The 18,902-nt window shown below is 40.8% G+C and overlaps 1 protein-coding gene across 4 annotated transcripts in view; it reads right to left on the bottom strand.

Moving 5' to 3' along the window:
• Positions 1–18,902, bottom strand: part of ZC3H12C (zinc finger CCCH-type containing 12C) — a 49,069-nt gene that overhangs the window by 13,744 nt on the left and 16,423 nt on the right. For all 4 annotated transcript variants that reach the window (XM_054225117.1, XM_054180745.1, XM_054225107.1 and 1 more), the window contains exons 2-3: positions 14,256–15,022; positions 1,847–1,986 (exon numbers count right to left, since the gene is read on the bottom strand). In XM_054225117.1, the coding sequence (XP_054081092.1) occupies positions 1,847–1,986; positions 14,256–14,950 (835 nt within the window). In that variant the 5' untranslated portion in view covers positions 14,951–15,022. The remainder of the gene's footprint in view (positions 1–1,846; positions 1,987–14,255; positions 15,023–18,902) is intronic.

Genomic DNA, 18,902 nt, shown 5'->3' with positions numbered 1-18,902 from the left:
ACCCCTTGTGTCGATTCTCCTAGCTATCAATCTCCTCAGAGCAAACAAGCTGTGAGAGAAAAATAAACAAAAAGCTAGGCAACATCTAAAATGATAGAAGATGATGCTTGCACAGAGAATATGCTCTTATAATGGTTTAGATCTCAAATAACTCAACTGTTTTGTAGCACAAGAAACTTGACAGGAACATGTTCCATCTGGAAAAAAAAACAAGACTCTAACAGGAAGAAATACAGCATTAATATTATATATAAGCAACACATTTGATATAAGCATTTATCTGCTTAGTAGAAAAAGCACAAGATTTTAAACTAAATCCAACCTTCTTGTATTCACTCACCCCCCTCCCCCCCTGGACCACCATGTGGTAAATGATGAGTAAGAGTGCGATGGAAGGTGACTTTTTGCCGGCTAAGAAAGAATAAAAAGATCTGCCATGTGATGATTAGCAAGGAATGATAAAAACAGATGCAGCTGTTGTTTAATCCAAGAAGCTTCTCATAAATACTGACAGTCTAGAACCATCCTCACATTAGTCATCTAAGACTTTTTCAAGATTCCCGGTGGCTGCGTATTTCAGGTGCAAAAAGGAGTGTCAGCACAAGACAGTATTTCACAAGACTGGTAGTAAACAGGCTCCCTGCATCCTGATAAAAAACACTGAAGAATCTCTGTCTTACAGAAGATACAATAACCTTCTTTGATCTTCTTCCCATTTTCAGGGTCCATGACGACACAGGGCAAACTGATTTTTCATTGCTAGACAACTGGTCAATTCTATGTCTTGCTACTTTCTTGAAACTCCTTTTGGGGCTTCTAGCCCTATCCACACCTCTAGCAGATGCCTCAATTTATTTCTAAATAGCCAAATCTTTATTACTTAGCCAATGCTCTTCTCATACCTCACATTCATAAAGGGAAAGATAAAGGCTTCAAGAGAAAGGCTCCACACTGCCTGTGGTGAGGGGAGAACAGCAACTTTCCAAACATTTTCTTGCATTAACATGGTATGTCCTACTAGCAATCAAGCAAATGAAATGAAGTGTTGTGAAGATCTTTCCAGATATTTGAAAATGCATGTGGTAATCAAAACATGCTTCCATATTCTTTTAGAAGCTGTAGCTACTACTGTCAAAAGCTTCCTCCCTTTAAAGGTAGCCATGTTTAAATAAAAAAAAAAACCAAACACAAAAAACCCCAACCCCTCTCCCCCTTAAATTCTAGAGTTTTTTCAACGCCAAATTCTCTTCTGCTTCAACTTTAGGGCAAAGGGAGGATGACTCTCCAACCTTCACACAGAATCCCTTGGTTTGATCAAGAAATAAATGCCTCTACACCACTTTTTTTTTCCCTAGATAAACACGTTAAAAATTAAAATTTTTAAAAGCTGTCTCACTTGTTAATAGTAATGATGAAAAGGGGAACCATTCCCTTTCTGTCAGGATAATTCCCGTAACCCCGAGCGCAGGCAGTGACTCACCGCTGGTAACTGGCAGACAGGCCAGCCTGGCAGAACCTGCTCATCACAAGAAAGATCACCCAGCGAATCACTAACTTCAAACCTCTTCGCTGCCAATGCCACACGGGCATAACAGATTTAAAAAATGGCAATTACATTCTTCAAGAAATAAGTAGCAATGTTGATGGAAAATCAGGCGAGCAGAAAAGGAGGACCTGGAGAGGGCACTGTTTTTGTCTTTTGCCTTCCTGAAGATCGCAATGAAGTTACTACAGCAAATATAGTTTCTATTATAGTCTTCCATTTCTAAAGATTTGTCCATTTGAGCAATAGCACCCATGCTGTGCAAAGCACCAAACAAACCAGCAGAGGCTGAACAGAGCTTACCTGTGATAAGAGCATCGGGTCTCGACTGTTCTTTCCTCCATGCTGGCACAAACACTGTAACATCCTTGTGGCCTCTCTCCAAAAACCAGTCTACTGCCAATTTGATTCCTCGACACGAAAATACTTCTTTGTTCCCGTGGCTGAAACACACAGTAAAATTCCTTATTATATGACTTCGCTTTTCTGTGACTGTAAATAGAGCACAGCGAAATGCAGATCTCAAAGTCATGCTCTTCACTTGCTCTGTGGTTTCTAAAGGCAACTGGGAGTCACCCTGAGCCTTGCCCAAATATTGCCATCACTTGAAAAATGGTGTTGGAGAGGGATACTCAATCTGCCAAACATTTTTAGCATCTGAACAAATTCAACCAGTAAGGAAAAACGTAAGTAGGGAGTGTTAAAAATCCTCATAGCCCAACCAAAAGTACGGGGTATAACAGGCACCACGGAGACTTGATGAGGGAATGCAGGAAGCCTGAAATACCAATATGAAAGAGCACAACATGTTTAGGAAATGCCAGCAGATGAGTACTGAGCACTGGTATGCATGGCGGCAGGGGAGGACACAGCAGATCCCGGCTGCAGGAGCTCTGCGGTGTCCCATCTGAACAGGGAAAGAGAGAAGGGAGAGGAGAAGGACTCCAAGGCCAAGGGGGTGGCAGGCACTCTGCAGGACAGATTACGCAAACTGGAGAGCCTGTCCAGAATCAACATGACAAAACTAAGAATCTGCTTAGCACTGCACTTCAGAAGGAGAAATTAATTGTATATTAAAAAAGCCGTGGAGAGACAGTTCAGCAGAAACGGATCAGACACAAGCAAAACAAAAGATGTGCGTCTGTTGTGCAATAATTGTCTGAGGTAAGGTGAGAGACATAATTATGTCATTTTCTAAAGGCAGATGAGTCGTCAGCCAACTTCCACATCCAGTTTTGGGCATGCCATATTACAAAAGACACCGAGGAACTGGAAAGAATCCAAAAGAAAGTGAAACAAGACCTATGGGGACAGGCTGAAGGAAGTGCATTTAGTTTATCTGGAGAAAAAAGGCAGCCTGTGGAGGTACAAAACAATCCTCAGTATATAGGAGATAATGAAAATAGAGGACAGCCATCAACCATTGGGTGTCCATGGAAAAGTTTTGGTAGCACAGGGCTGCAGGGTGGCCTCTGTGAGAAGAGGTCAGGGGTTGCCCCATGCCGAGCATGCTTGGCTCCAGCCAGCTCCACAATGGAGGAGATGGGAATGGGGGAACACCAAGGCCAGAGGGGGAGGGGGTGCTCCATGAGGAGCAGGTACAGCCCCAGAGGGACTGCAGCCTGTAGGGCACAGGAAGAAAAGCCCGAGAGGAAGGAGCAGCAAGAGAAACCGCCATGTCCTGCCCCCAACCCCTGGCGTCGCTCACTGCTTCTCCAAAGGGACTCAGTGTCACCCTCAGTGTCACCTGCAGCCATGACAAGGGGAGGAGAGGTGTCTGCAGTGGAGTGAGCCTGGGAAAAGGAGAGGATAGATGTTTTTCCTCTAAGTGTTTTAATGTTTGTCTTTTGTGTTTCCCATTAACAGTAATTAAATATTTATGTTAATTGGCTATAAAGTAAGTTAAATTCGCCAAGTTGAGTCTGTTTGGCATTGGTGAGTACTCATCAGTACTTGGTGAGTGATTTCCCTGTTGTTATTTTGAGCCATAAGTTTTCTTGCTCCTGTTCCTGCTGTTTTCTCCCGTTCTGCTGGTGGGGGGAGCAAGCACCCAACTGGGTGGGTGCCAGCTGTGGCTGACCCACCATAGTCCCACTGGGGAAGGACAGAAAAGTCCTTACCATAAGGAACAGTTTAGCAGTATGTTAGAAAAAGCTTTCTAACTGATCAATGGGACAGTCTGCCCATGGATTTTGGGATCTCCTCACCAAACACTTTGAAGAAGCGTCAGACGGCTCCTCTGGGGCCAGTCTGGGTTCTCCATACTCAGGAGGAGACCAGCAACGTTTGTGAGGTCCTCCCAACCCCACAGCTCTACGTAGCAGAAGAAACACAGGGGCACAGCAGCAAGCTGTTGCCTTTTGCTTGACTGGCTTGTCATGTACAGCAGGTATGCCACAATCTGTTTTCCAGAAAGGTGGAATCACCATGGAGTAGTATGTGAAGAGGACAATATGATGATGGATCCTTTCGAGGTAAATAAAAACACCAGAAAGTTATTTAAAAACTTTTTTTTTTTTTCAGTAGGACCATTTTAAAGTACCTACTCTTTCCAGCCTTCTAAAACAGCACTGCTGTATGTTCCTTGATACCTTGAGGGAGCCTGAATAATTATGCAATGGATGAAGCACCACAGTAAAAGTGAGAAAAATTTTGAAACAATGTTCAGATTCCAGAAGCCTGTGAAGGAGGTGGTGTACACATTCACCAGCATCTGGGTGTTGAGAGCGAATGAGTCATGGCTAACACCCCTCACAAAGCATCATCCTCAGCAGAGGCTGTGTTGAAGGTCACAGGCCCCAAACAAAAGAAAAAAAAAAAAGAAGAAAAAGAAAAAAAAAGAGGGGAAAAATATAAGACCCCACTACCATTATCTGGATTTAAGTGAGGAACCGTACAACTTCCTTTTCCAATGATGCTGGAGACAGGACCTGGAAGCATAATCATATACTAAGATACTGCAATTGTTGCTGGCCATAGTAATGAAAGTTTGTAGATTTTAGCTGGCAGAGGGTACTCCAAGGATAGTTTAAGTCCATCTTCTGTGCCTATAGGGCTATACCAGGAACACTGTTAGGAGCAAGACATCTATGTATCCCAATATCCTGTTTAGCTACGGTTATAGACCTCTGCAATAATACCTTCCCTGCTTTGTATGATAATACCATGTAATAACACTATTAAATTGTAATAACACTATAATAACAAAACACATAGCAGCATTTTTTTCCAGGTACTGTTTTATACCATACAATTATTCTTGTGCTTTTTTGGCTGAGAGAGTAGTATCGTTGTGCATTTTGTAACTTCCCAGGAATGGGAAACCAAACTGCACACAGATATGTCACATTTAAAACGCACACGCACAGAAAAAATGGCCAACATGATTTCCAGCCATGGCAAGTCTAATTACATCTCCCCATGACAACGTAAAATCAGGATGCTTGGTGCACATTCAGTACCCAGTGGGCAGCCATAAGGCCTCCTGTGCAAAGCCCGACACAAGAAGTTACTGTTCATGCTATCAGCACATCATGTGCAACCGTAAATATTGCAATCTATTTTACAACAGTCGGGAAGGGCTCGTTCCAGCTACTAAATCCCAGTGAAATCACTGTACTGTTATTACTCTAAACAATCTCCGTGGTTTCAAATGGATAAAATCACTTTTCACTCCTGACAGCGAGCAAGCATTTTGTTAGACTACATTTTAGTGAAAGTATGTTTCTTCCTGTAAGTCTGACAAATCATTTCTGGAATGAAATCATGGCCTCTCTGAAAGAAATGGATGTTCTTGCCTATTGCGTTCCATCAGGCTGGAATTCAAGCCATACTTTTAAAGGCAGAGGGAGGACCAAGCAGTCAGCTGCTTAGTTTTCTCTTGCCTAATACAGACTATTAAAATTTTTCATCCAGAACATAAATTTTAAATATACTTAAAACTCTACAAAACAGAAATAGGAAATGTATTACACGCATACTAGCTTTTCTGCATTGCTGAGCAAGTGGATTTATAGCTCATATAAATCTTCACATTTTTTCCACTCCTTTTCAGACACATGCCTAAGCTGGTATCTGAGTGGATACAAATTCCAAGAAATTTAAATGATTAGTGAGAAAGTCTGTGAAAAAGATGTGCAATTAAAATTTGTTCCTTTCTTCTGTTTTGTTGTAATGCAGATTTGATATTCTCTTTTTTTTGTGATCTTTGTGCTTCATCAGCTTTATGATACATCATATGGTGAAAAGACTGAAATCATGCTGCTGCTTCTGACTTTTTTCCTTCTGATTAGTTGTAAAAAAAGAGGAGAAATGTCTGTATTTATTTGTCAAGAAACTTCGTTTTAAAAACCCCTTCCTAGTTATTAGCAGTATGTGAATGCTCAGAGCAGTCAGGATGACAGCTGCAGGCCTGGATGAGACATTGGTTTATTCTGCTTTGGTTCTTGCAGACGTTTAATCTAGCACCACTCTTAGTTGAAGGAAGATAAAGTATATCCTAAGGTATCTATTTCTCTTTCATACCATACGTGAATGATTCTTTTTATCACCACTTCTATATATTTGGCCTGTTGATAGCTATGGTTTTATTTTCAAATGAAAAAAAAAAAGTAGTATAAGAACATAAATCAATCAAGCATTTTCTAGGCTAGGAGAGTTAGTAGAAAGAGGTAAAACATCTGATGAGAACATTTTCTCTCTTGCCTTCCTAGCCCCCAAACTAGATTTACAAGTGACTGTCTTGAAAAGAGCTGTGGTATACACTCCTAAACACTGACTCCTTACAATAGTTGCAAGACTTCTGGTGTGCTCTAATGCAGTACTCAAACCAACACAGAACTCTCGGGCTTTGAAAGCTACAGAAAACATACACACTGATGACAAGAGATATTAGAGTTCAGGTCTACAACAACGTTTGTTGCGTACACATACAGGTTTTATACAGCTGGAAATCTGGACACATCAAGGTACTTCCCATGTAAAAGCATATTGATTAAAGCAAGAAGAACAAAACTAAAACACAGATCTGCCTGGTGAAGTCAGAGTTACCAAACTGTTTTAATCTGTCATGTCATAGGAGGAAAACAGTCTCAGTCCATAGCATAGAGAGGTAAGAATTTCCATCCTGTATCATACTGGTGACTCATGAGGCTGGCAGCCTGGTTTCGTCACTAGCTGCATCCCTTTTTTTATTTTTTTAAAGTTCTACTAATTTCCTAATCACAGAAACATTTTGTCCCAAGGCACTTCTCAGTAACCCAGGCCTTCTGTCAATCCTGCCTTTGTTCCTTAAGTATGTATTTTGGTGCCGACATGAAGCAGATGAAATAGTTCCCAAAAGCTTTTTTTTTCCATTAGTCCATGACAAATCACTCTGATGCTTTGAGGTCTTTGAAGGAAAAAAAGCCTTGGAAGTTGTAACACCTCTCAAAACATCTTTTGTCCATGGGGCTTCCAACGCCAGGGAACTCTACGGAGCATGGGAAGTGCCGTCACCAGCCAGACACGCACCTGGGTGTGTGACCAAGCAAGAGGCACGCACCCAGCAGTCAGAGGTCAAAACAGGCAAAGAGAAGTTATACTCAAAGCTGCCAATGACAAGCTCCTATCCACATGATCGTCACTTGTTGGAAAAATACTTTTATCTATTCCTTAAAGTGACTTCTCAAAATAATCTAAGAAACTACACAGCCAGTTCCACTGGAAAATGAATGTCTGAATCAAGGTACCAAAATACAATCGTGCCTACCAAGCTCAGAAACACACAATCTGAGAAGAGGCCAATGCAGCTAAATTGTTAATTTGTTAAAATACATATGCATTTAAGTTGTCATATGACAACCACATATGGCATAGATAAGACAACCAAACCAGCCTTTGGTTGACACAATTTGCAGTTGTTGAAAAACTATGTAGACATGGTTATCGGCAAACCTTTTACTACGGCCAAATGACCTGCCTGATGGTTAAGGACAGGGACAAGACTTAGTTGCCTGAACAGAGATGTCTAATGCTTGTTAGACACCTTTGGGTATCTCACGCTTCCTCCAGCTGAACACCACTCCTGAATGGCACTGGGGCCTCTGTCACGTCTGTCAGGCCTGGGTGTATGTTTCTGATGCCACCAAGCACCTAGGACATCCACGGCTGGAGGGATGGCTCGGCATGAAAGCTCTAAGAAAACTGTAGAATATCTGTCTTAAATGTGAGCACATTTGAAACAACCCCCCCAAATCAGCATCCACCTCTCAAAAATAAAAGTTAAGTATGCAATGGTTATCTCGTGTTGTGGTTTCCCTTGTGCAATGAAGTACCATCAAGCACCATTTAAATATACAGGCCAAGGTTTTCCAAAAGGGGAAGACTGAAGTGCATCACGTCTACGGCCTGTGAATCCTAAGGGTGAAGTTTTCAGAAGAATCTAATTGCTCAAAACAAGATTCGTTGATATCAACCTGTAAACCCAGATGGCAAGTGATCAAAATACTTTGGTTCTTTTGCCTATGTAATTCTGAAAGTGGTTGTCTAAAAATTATAATACAGCAAGTAAAATATCCAATTATTTGCTTATCACTGTTATCTTCATGTTGTGCTCTCTGTAAACACGGCAGACTTCTTTTTTGCCTACATGTTTTCAACATAAAGTTTTATATACATTTACATAAAATTTGAAACTCATTCTTTTTGCTGTTAGCAAAGAGTCTGAAGGCACCCAGGGTAGCCAGGGAAAACTAACGAATATGGAACAGAAGCAAATCAATAAAATAATTAACATTATCCCACTTCTTAACTAACAACTTTGTTCCTTATTTCTTAATTCTCGGTGGCAGAAGCCTGAGTTTGATTCCAGTAAAGAGAAGTATCGCAGCAATAACCAATTTTAGGCAATTTTCAACATCCCAACCTTATCCTTGAAAAGGACAAGCAAAGGAAAAGGAGGACTGTGCAAATATGCTGCAGTATGTTTCTCTCTTCAGAAGGAACTCCCTCTCTCTCAACCTCAGCAGTAAAGGGGAGTCTTAAAATGAAGGGGCAAAAGAGAACCTCAAAACCTTGCCTCTGCTGCCTCACGGAGAAACACGACCTTCTCCCCTCCATTCCAGGCTGCGGAGGCTCAGCTGAGGAAGCCGGGGATGCATGAACAGCATGTCCAAGAACACACTGGAGAGCATAGAGATGCAGGGGTGAAGAGCTGGTGATCTGCTGTTGCTAGATGGGCAGAGATCACCTTCTGTTGCCTACCTCTGTTATGTAAAGGGAAAATTTAGAGTAGCTCAAATCTTATCACATAGGGATACAGAACTGCTGTTGACTGAAATGTGTTACCTCTCTAGTACCTATGTTGTGCAGTTTAAACTAAATAAGGTCCCCAGTGCATTTTTACATCAATGGCCAAACACCTTTCTTACGCACATGGACTAAGGTTCTAAACGAAGATTTTGCAGTACAACATCATCATCTACACGCAAAAAACCCTGCACCTTACGAAGCAGCGTTAAAGCTACACAGTTCTCTGGAAAGCCAACACAGGTCACTACTCAGGTAGGGCACGCCTGAGTCCTGGGTCCTATCCCTTAGTCCAGCCTGACTCTCAGCTGGGGGAAGTGTCTATCAAGAGCTCCACAGCTGCTCTAGGGGATTATCTAATTTGCTGTTCAGCACTGATTTTAAGTTTAACACACATGCACAGAAAAATCAGACCCATCTGTAAGAGCGTTATAACAAAAGACTTTGTGTTAGGCTTAAATGTGTAGTCATCTTTCCTCTTCTGGAAAAGGATTAAGTCAACACCATGAAAGCCAGGATAACAAAAGAACAAGACCAGATTTCAAGCATCCCATAGAAACCAAATGGTGATTCTTCAAGTCATAGCCTGCAAAAAGCCACCTTTCTGCTCTTCAGTTGAAAGAGGGGGTTTGCTTTGTTTTTAAACTTTTAACTAAAAATTCATATTTGTTAGCTAATATTGGAGCTTTAAACTTGAAATACACGAGATGCTTCTGATCAACCGTTTTCAGTTTAAGGCATGAATGACAAGCAATGCCATCTAAAGTGTAAGAGAAGCTGTCCAAGCATTACCAAAAGGCAGAAAAATTGAGAGGTTGTTCTTTTAACTTGCTTTTTTAACTTTAGCTTGCTAAAGCAGCTTGTCTGGAACAGGAGTAGTCACCAGACCAGAGCAGCATACATGCTAGCTCTGGCTGGCCAGAACAAGCTATTCTGGCCCAAGCATTGATCTGTGCTGCCCTCAAGAACACAAAACCGCCCATCATCACTTGACTAGATGCAACCAGTTACACAAATATGAACATCCAGTAACATCATTCCTCCCTTATGTCAAACCTAGCTGTTTTCCCAAACACAAAAACATCAGGTTTCATTTACAGGTCTACTGGAAAAATAATCCTTTTTGAATTAGGAAGCTGAATCAAGTAATTTTGCAGCTGCACAGCCACTAAATGAGACGCAGGTAGCAAAGCATCTCTGGTAGTGAGACAGAGGCAAGTCTGAAAGTAAGTCACTCTGTGTCACCCATTAGATGTTTTATGAAACTGCATTCTTAATTAGTCATGCAACAGAGAGACAGGGCAGCGTACAGTGTTTGATCCTTCCAGAAAAGGACAGCTGTCTCATCCTGCTTATATTATTGGACATCACTCACCTCAATCTTCTTCACAAAACTTCCCTCTCTCATCAAATACATCCCTTAAAGGAAAATTAGCAGTTCTTATCTAGAATAATTGTAGTAGTAAATGGTATGATCAAGTACGTGTATTATAACATGGGAATAAGAATATAGATTACAGTCTACCCATTTCTGTGAGAACATACGAGAGAGCTCCCAAGAATAGATCCTGAAAAACCATCTACAGTCTTGCCTAGGGCACAGGCCCATTTCCTGTTAGCAACTCCAAAGAGAGCACATTGGCCACAGCTTGGAAATGCAGAGGGATGAAAAGAACAGACAATTTATAGGTTAGTTACTTGTAACAGGATCCTGGACGTTTAGATACAGAAATCTGAACTAGATTGTCTGAACTGCAGGTGAATTCCTGTATGTCCCTCACTGCTTCAAACGTTGCTCTTTTACAGGTAAAAGCTGAAATCTTTCCTTTTAAAGTGCTTATTTACTATTACCTATTTTCTTGAAGGGGAAAGGACAGATCCTGCTAGTAAACAACTGGCTGCACAGCTGGTGTCAGCAATAGGGACTCATCTTTTACAAATATGGGACTGTCTTTCATAAACAAGGACTGATTTCTAGGAAAAGGTGGGATCCACTCGACCAAGCAGAACAAAAGCATCCTCACCACTAGCTGACCAAAAGCAGAGCAAGTGTTTTTGCCAACAGGCAGGCCAAGGCAGCAAGGCATGAGCAACCCAGGAAGTTTCTGGAGTGCACTGATGATAACTTCTTAACATGGGTGACTGAGGACCCAACGAGGGAACGTGTTGGACCTCATACTTACAAACGAGGAAGAACTGGTCAAAGATGTGAAGGTCAGGGGCAGCCTTGGCTGCAGTGACCGCGAGGGGTGGAATTCAGGATCCTGTGAAGAAAGAGCAAGGCAAAAAGCAGGATCACAACCCCACACTTCAGGAGAGCAGACTTTGGCCCGTTCAGGAGAATTCCATGTGATACAACACTGGAGAGAAGAGAGGCCCAGGAGAGGTGGTTCATTTTTAAGAATCACCTCTGCCAAGATTGGTCCACACTGATGTGCAGGAAGTTGGGCAAAGCTGAAAGGACAAGACTTTCCCTCAGCAGAGGTTAGGGAACACTGGAATGGGAAATTCCCAAGCTGCTAGGCCCTGATGGGACACACTCAAGGGTGTTGAGGGAGCTGTCTGATGATATTGTGAGGCCACCCTTGGTAATCTTTGAAAGGTTGTGGTGATTTTGGATGTTCCGGAGGACTAGAAGAGAGCAAATATCCCTTCTATCTTCAAGGAATGAAAGGATAATTCAGGGAACTACAGGCTGGTCAGCCTCACCTTGATCGCTTCAAAGGTAATGGAGCAAATCCTCCTGGAAGCCCTTTCCTAACAAATTACGTAGATTGGGTGAAGGTGACCTGGGAAGAGTTAGCATGGATTTATGAAGGGGAAATACACTTGACCAACCTCAAAGCCTTCTGTGGTGAGATGACTGGCTCAGTGGATTAGGAGAGCAGTGGATGCTGTTTATTATGGCTTTAGCAAAGCTTTTGACTCTCTCTCTTATACCATCCCCACTGACAAACGAATGAAGTATGGGCAAAATAAGGGGACAGAGAGGTGGACTGAAATCTGGCTGAACTGCTGCACTCAAAGGTTTATGATTAGTGGCATAAAGTCCAGCTGGAGGCCAGTCACTATTGGTATACCCCAGGGATTGATACTGGGGCAACTATTGCTTAGCGTCTTCGCTAATGACCTAGATAACGGGACAGAAAGCACCCTCAACAAGTTTGCAGATGGGTGTACTGCCATTCAGAGGCAGCCTGGCAGGGTAGAGAAATGGGTGAACAGGTACCTTAGCAAGTTCAACAGAGGGAAATACCAGTTCTGCACCCGGAGAGGACTAACACCAGGCATCAGTACAGGCTGGGTGGCCAACCAACTGGAAAATGAGTCTGAAGAGAATGATCTTGGGATTCGGTGAACATCAAGCTGGCCATGAGGCAGCAATGTGCATTTGCAGCACAGAAGGAAAAGTGTTGCCAGCAGGTCAAGGGAGGTGATCCTTCCCCTCTGCCCAGCCTTCGTAAGACACATCTAGAGTGCTGGATCCAGTTCCGGGCTCCCCAGTATAAAACAGATGCGGACAATACTGGAGAGAGTCCAGTGAAGGACAACAAAAGTTAATCAAGGGACTGGAGCACCTGTCATACAAGGGCAGCCTGTGAGAGCTGGGACTGGAGAAAAGACGACTCCGGGGAGATCGTACACATCTGTATAAATACCCAATGGGAGGGAATAAAGAGGACAGAAACTGACTTCTCACTGTTGTCCAGTGACAGGACAAGAGGCAAGGGGCACAAACCGGAAAACAACAAATGTTGTTTAAGCATAAAAAAAGAAAACTTTCTTACAGTGAGGGCATTCAAACACTGGCCCAGAGAATATGTGGAGTCTCCATCCCAACTTGACACGGCCTTGAATTGACACTGCTCAGTGCACGGGATTGGACTAGAAGATCTGCAGAGGTCCCTTTCAAACTGAGTGATTCTGTGATTAAATTTGGTAGAAAGCAAGTAAAGACCTGTTAATTTGATTCTTGAATTCAGAAAGACTGTTATATTAATAGATTTAACCTGTTTTAAGGCCCTGTAGCACGCATTCATATTTGGCTCATTTCATGTAGGTGGTCAAGAAAGTAAATTGAGCATAGGAAGGCAGGTCCTAAATATTTATGCTAATAGCTGAATAAACATTAAGGAAAAGTGACTGACATGGAGCTACTTCTGGAATGCGTTCAGTGCAGTTTGAGGGAGAGGTTGAACCTAAGTCCACCCACCAAGTCTGAGCTGTGCTAACTAGCTAACACTTACACAAATGTTTTGGATTTATGTGATATACAATCCAAACCCATTTTAGAAGCCTCTGGGTAACTTCTTGGGTTGAGTACCAGAATAGTGTTTGTTCAACAGGACATACTTCCTTTACAGCTTAAGTTGGAACAAAAAAGATTAGGGATGACACATCAGGTAGAAAGAACTCACAGGAATAACCCATTTACGAAGAAGTAATATCCTTGCTTTATGGGCTAACACATCTACTTAAATAAGCAAAAGCTATCATATAATTGTAAATAAGAGCTGTATTTAAATTTAATTTTTAAAAGCCTCATTTAAAGGTAATTGACTTGATTAGGAGCTAAAAAAACCCCTGGGCCTTTAGCCCAGAAATGTCTTACAGGAACTTCTATTAATAAACTAATGAAAACCACATCGAGTCATCGGAAGATTAAAACTGACCTTCTAAACCATGGTGCAAGTGATCAGATAATACTTATGAGTTACACAATTAGTTACTAACCAATTTGTCATTTAATCACTTATATAGCCATCAAAAACCCCTCGTCTCTCTGCACCTCTCTGCCATTTCCTTCCCTCTCTAATCATTGATGAAGCATGAACCTCCTGCCTCCCCACAGACAGGTTTGTTGCTATGCACCTAATGACCAGGGTCAGGATGGGTGAATGCTGTAGGTAAATGTGTTTGTTATCTGTGGGCATGTAAATGAAAGTCTAAAGCATAGTAATCTCAGGAATTAATGGCAATAAAAGCTAACTCCAAATCTGATAACCAAGACCAACTTTAGAGACAGACTAGTTACCACAGAACAGCCTACCAAGGAGAAGTATTCCTTAAGCCACTTAATAATAAATCACAATTTTATGATCTTAAGGAATCTTACATTTGCTTTAACCTCCTGCATGTAACTGGATACAGCAACTGCCCATAGCAATGGTGCCTACTAAAGGTTTACTAAGTGTACCAAAAGTTAATTAAGTACTAGATTGGCAGTGGGAAGGAGAGATTTGATGGCTGTCACTGAACTCTTACAGACTTCTAGCCTGATTGGCATACTCTGTCATCGACGACGACGCTTGTGAGGGAACATGGACACAGTTTTAGGCAATTATACCGAACATCAGTGCTTGAATGAGACAAGGTCATTCTCTTTCCATTTAAACATAAAAGCAAAAGCTTCATGGTCACATACCTCATCGCAACATTGCTGCCATCAATAACTATTGGCCTCAGGTTGTCACCATCCTCCGTCACATCCTCCTGCAGTGGAGACTCTGACCTCTGAGACTCTATGGAAGACGCTTCACGCATTACAGTAGTGTTAGCATTAGTTACAGTCTGATCAGTCTCAGTTTTATTCCCAAGTTTGACAAGTTCTCCCAAAATATCATTTATTAAAGCATCAGTACCAAGTTTATTTAGTACAAGTTGAACCTGCTCTTCAGAGTAACCCAACTTAAGTGCAAACTCCAGTTTGGTTTGATATTCTTTCACTACATCAGGGGGCTTTTTGACTTCCTTAGGTACTATCTGAGCCTCTTCTATCCTAAAGTCTTCCAAGATTTCATTTCTTTTCAGTATATGAGGCTCTAAGCAAGGAGATCGGCACAGCTGCCGGTGAGTCTTAGGCAATAAATGTGATTCTGATGCAGAATTGTTCAGTCTCTCTGAATCATTATCAGAATTTGTACTTTCTTCAGAGTCACAGCTGGAGCTTCCAGAAGTCTCTTCAGATGCCTCCTTGTCCACATCTTCTTTCCTAGAATTCACCTTATCCATCGTTGGCTTCTCCGCCATTGACCAAGGTACAATTGCATTTATTTGTGTGCCAGTGCTCCCCACATAAAGGTGGCCTAAGTCATGCCCCAGATGATCCTTCAAGCCCATGAAGCTGCTGCATGTACTTGACTCCACTTTGCTGTTTTTCTTGTATTCCTGAATATAAAGTGTTCCGTATTCCTAAAGAGGGAACAAAAACGTTGCAACTGGTTACATATCTTACTTGCTTTGTATTTTCTTGCTGCTTCCTCAGAACCGCATGTATTCTCTCCTAGCAGAGAAATATGACTTGTTTTTTTTTTTTTTAAACATGGAAAACTTTTTGGGGAAAAACTTTTCCTAAGGTACATCCGTAGCTATGGGGATAAACAACTGATCATCGGTTTTCCAAGTGTATTAAATGCTTTTACTTAAACATTTCTAGAAAGGGGTTTATGAAAGAATAGGAAAGCAAATACTGCAATTTTACCTACTCTAATGCAGAGACGGAAGTCTTGTCGTGATTTAAAGGAACCAAGATATTTCTTCTAGCTTAAGACAGTATTGTAACAATGAAAAAAATGCAGCTATAAAATACAAATACTAGAAAAGCTTTTTAAAATAAATACCTTCAACTCTCTGTTGAATAGAAAGAAATTAGCACAGTACTAGATTATTTGGTTAGGCAAATGTAAGACATCATAACACATAAAATGAATTGGTAACAGAAAACATGATTAAATAAAAACTTACTGGCCCTAAAAGATACTATCAGTTCAACTGAATACACTCAAACTATTTCTGAATTCCCTTATAAAGTGGTAATTAAGTCAAGAAAGACTAATTGCTCTCAACAGAGTGCTGCATTACTAACACATACAGCATTTAGAGACATGGATTGATCTAATGGCAAATAAAGCCAATGGAAGTCTTTGCACCAATTGCAACAGACCATTCATCAAGCCAACAAGGCAACAAAATGAAAAGCTGATTTCGACTCTTGGACTAGACTTCTGCAAACCTTTTGCTGAATCAAAACTAAATATATAGATGGAAGTCATGTAGGAAGAACAGAAGAAGAAAAGTTGCAGCTTTCTGGATTTATGTACTTGCCACATCAGTTTTTCTGAAGGAATTCTGCGTAACCGTAGTTATACAGAAATTAGCTACTTGTTTCATCACAAGGATTACTTCCACAATCTACATTTAAAGGCAGATTGCTACCTCTTTCCCTTATTTTGTTCTTTTAAACAGGAATCTTTGCTAAGTGCTTCAATAAAGAAAGTAAAAGATAAATTATTTCTCAGAGATAAAAATGGACCATATGGACCAATTGTACTGCAAGGTTACCATGAAAAAGAAGAATTTACATTAAGGGAAGACTACAAAACAAAGAGTTCTTTCACACTTCCGTCTTGCAAGGCAGAACATAAAAGCAAGATATAGAGGCAAAGGACTTCAACTGAAGTTGACAGATACATTACAGACACAAGGTTCACCAAGGAGGATATACTGAGAAAAAACATTATGTCAAACAGGATCTCTTGATCTATACTAACACAAATTACAGGTATGTCTCACGAATAGCCAAAATCTCTGTCAGCAAATACATTAACTCTCCCATCCCCTTACAGCTTAGCATTTAAAAATTGCCCGGTCTTTTTAAAATACGGTATAATTGCCTCTTCTTGGGATAAAGATCTGAGAGTGCACACACAAGAAATTCATCCAGGCTTAAGACTGGAGAGAATCAAGCAAAAAATCTCCAGTCTCAGTAAAAAGCAGACTCTATAGGTGCTGAGTGCTGCTAAGACATCGCCACTGTAGTGGTGCTTTTTGGTTATGGGGCACAAAACCTCACTTTACCTAAGCATTTCTAGTTTAAATAAATAAATAAATAAATAATCAGTATTTTCATCACCCGCACCTTAATACAGGCAAGACTGATAGGAAAGAAAATACACTGAAGTTTTATTTAGATCTGGTCTTGTCAGAAGGCAGTAGCTCAAGCAGCATACCAAAGACTATTACTTTCTCTTACACTCGAAGCTTTAGGATTTCAAGCAACACCACAGATTAAACACAATGAGAATCTAGGAAATGAACCTTTCCACAATGATTTACTAACTAATGTAATGCACTCGATAGCACAGCGCTTGTAACAAATCACAACAATATCCCAATAAAAGGATACAGTTAAAAAACCAACACTGTGGCCTTTACAGGACTGACACACACAAAAAAAATTAAAAAAAAAAATCTCAAACAAGAAACCCCTATTGGAGGCGAAGCTGCTTAGCAACCAGCCTTTAGTTGCTAGGATGCGCTCCTTTAACATACCATCATGAATACTAGCACAGCGAAAGAATAATTTGGTATGAACAAAAGCCCATGAAAGAGAGCGGGACTTAAGTGCGTCTGGTTTCCCCTCGGAGAACAATGCAGCTGCCAAACCAATCTGGAAGCCCCGACATCATTGTTCCACCAACCCCACAATCTGCTCTGACTCGAGGAAGTCTAGTTAATGGGCAACACTTTTAAGCTGGACTGAAAAGTTGAGCTGGCTCATGTACCGCTGCCGCAGAGCGCGGGGAGATAATGGGTCACTGCCTAAATCCATGTACTGTGAAATGTCATTTTAGTATTGAACCAAAAGTAGAGGGAGGAGGTTTTTTTGGAAGGGGGGGAAGAGGAGGCTGCATATTAACAGCATGGAATAAACAAAGCTTGAAGTGCACAGATCAGAAAGAGGATTTTTTTTTTTTTTTTAGTGTTAGTTAAAATAATACTTAAGTCATTCTCCAGTCACTTCTTCCTTGAAGTTTAAGTGCTTTACAGCAACCGCAACCATAACACCCTCCAGTGGGATTCAAAGAAGTCACTAGCATATGAATGTGTCTGAAGATCAGGCATTACATGAAACATACTTAAGATGATTTGCACATCAACTGCGTATGAAAAATGACCATAAACCGAGCTTTGTCCATTGTTGGGAATGTATACATAATCAGCCTCACAGCTATCTGCTTTAAGTCTCCTGTCAATCTCCATCTTGCTCCAATATTTAATTGCTTCTTCTGCACAGAACTCTTACTGTTTTTCAGAAACTATTTAAAGAAGGAAGTAACAAGAGCAACAGCTTTAAAATCTGCCACAGAGAGTATATAGTCACCATACTATTGCTTGTAAAGGCTAGATAAAATTATGTTTACACTGTAAATCCAAAGCTAAAGATTTCTGAAATAGTTTTGCATAAGCAGTGCACTATTCCTGGCATTTAGGCTGAACTCTGCATGCAAACTATTTTTTTTTCAGGCAAATTTTTACAATGTCTGTGAACTTTGTACACCGTATTTGTGGTCAGGAGCATCTCTTAGAAACGCTAGACTTTGGAGCTCCCAACATGATGTCCTTTATGAGATCCATTGATTAGAACCATGAAAATCAGATGTTACTGCTGAACACTGCTGGAATTGATTATTTTATCTTGATTTGATTAGCGAAGAGCAACATGCCAGCCAGTCAGTCTATTTGAATGAATTTGTATTCCAAGCAAACACTAGTGTACCTATATATAGGACAATGATGCTCAAGAAAACAGAAAAGGTCCTTTATCCAAGGAGGAACGACAGACAAGAACTCCCTGCACTCTTTATTTACAAGGAACTCTCATTACGCACGTATGGTTTTAAAGTATGCTTTACTGATACAATGCAATATAGCTAAGAAAAATATCTGCTATGAATTCTGACTCAACTGTAAGCCAAACAAAAATCAGCCAAAAAATTCTTGTGAAGAGTGTCTTCAACTTTTGGTTATGCTCACTGCAGCTGAGTAACAGAATTTATATTTATGAAAAAGTTAATAAAACAGGTAACTCCCAATTTAGACATACTCATGACAACGTAAGTTTTAAACTGTAGTCTTTTTAAAACTACAGTATCTCACACTAGGTTCACTCTTAAAGGCCTAAAATACTGTATTACTGAGTCAACAACATTTATCAAGTATAACTATAATAGTCTGGATGAGCACTGTGCTACTACATTGTGGATGTGTAATACTTTCCTATTTCTTAGAA

Source organism: Rissa tridactyla, chromosome 1 (assembly GCF_028500815.1).
Source record: "Rissa tridactyla isolate bRisTri1 chromosome 1, bRisTri1.patW.cur.20221130, whole genome shotgun sequence".
Taxonomy (NCBI): domain Eukaryota; kingdom Metazoa; phylum Chordata; class Aves; order Charadriiformes; family Laridae; genus Rissa; species Rissa tridactyla.
This window is presented reverse-complemented; position numbering and strand designations above follow the sequence as displayed.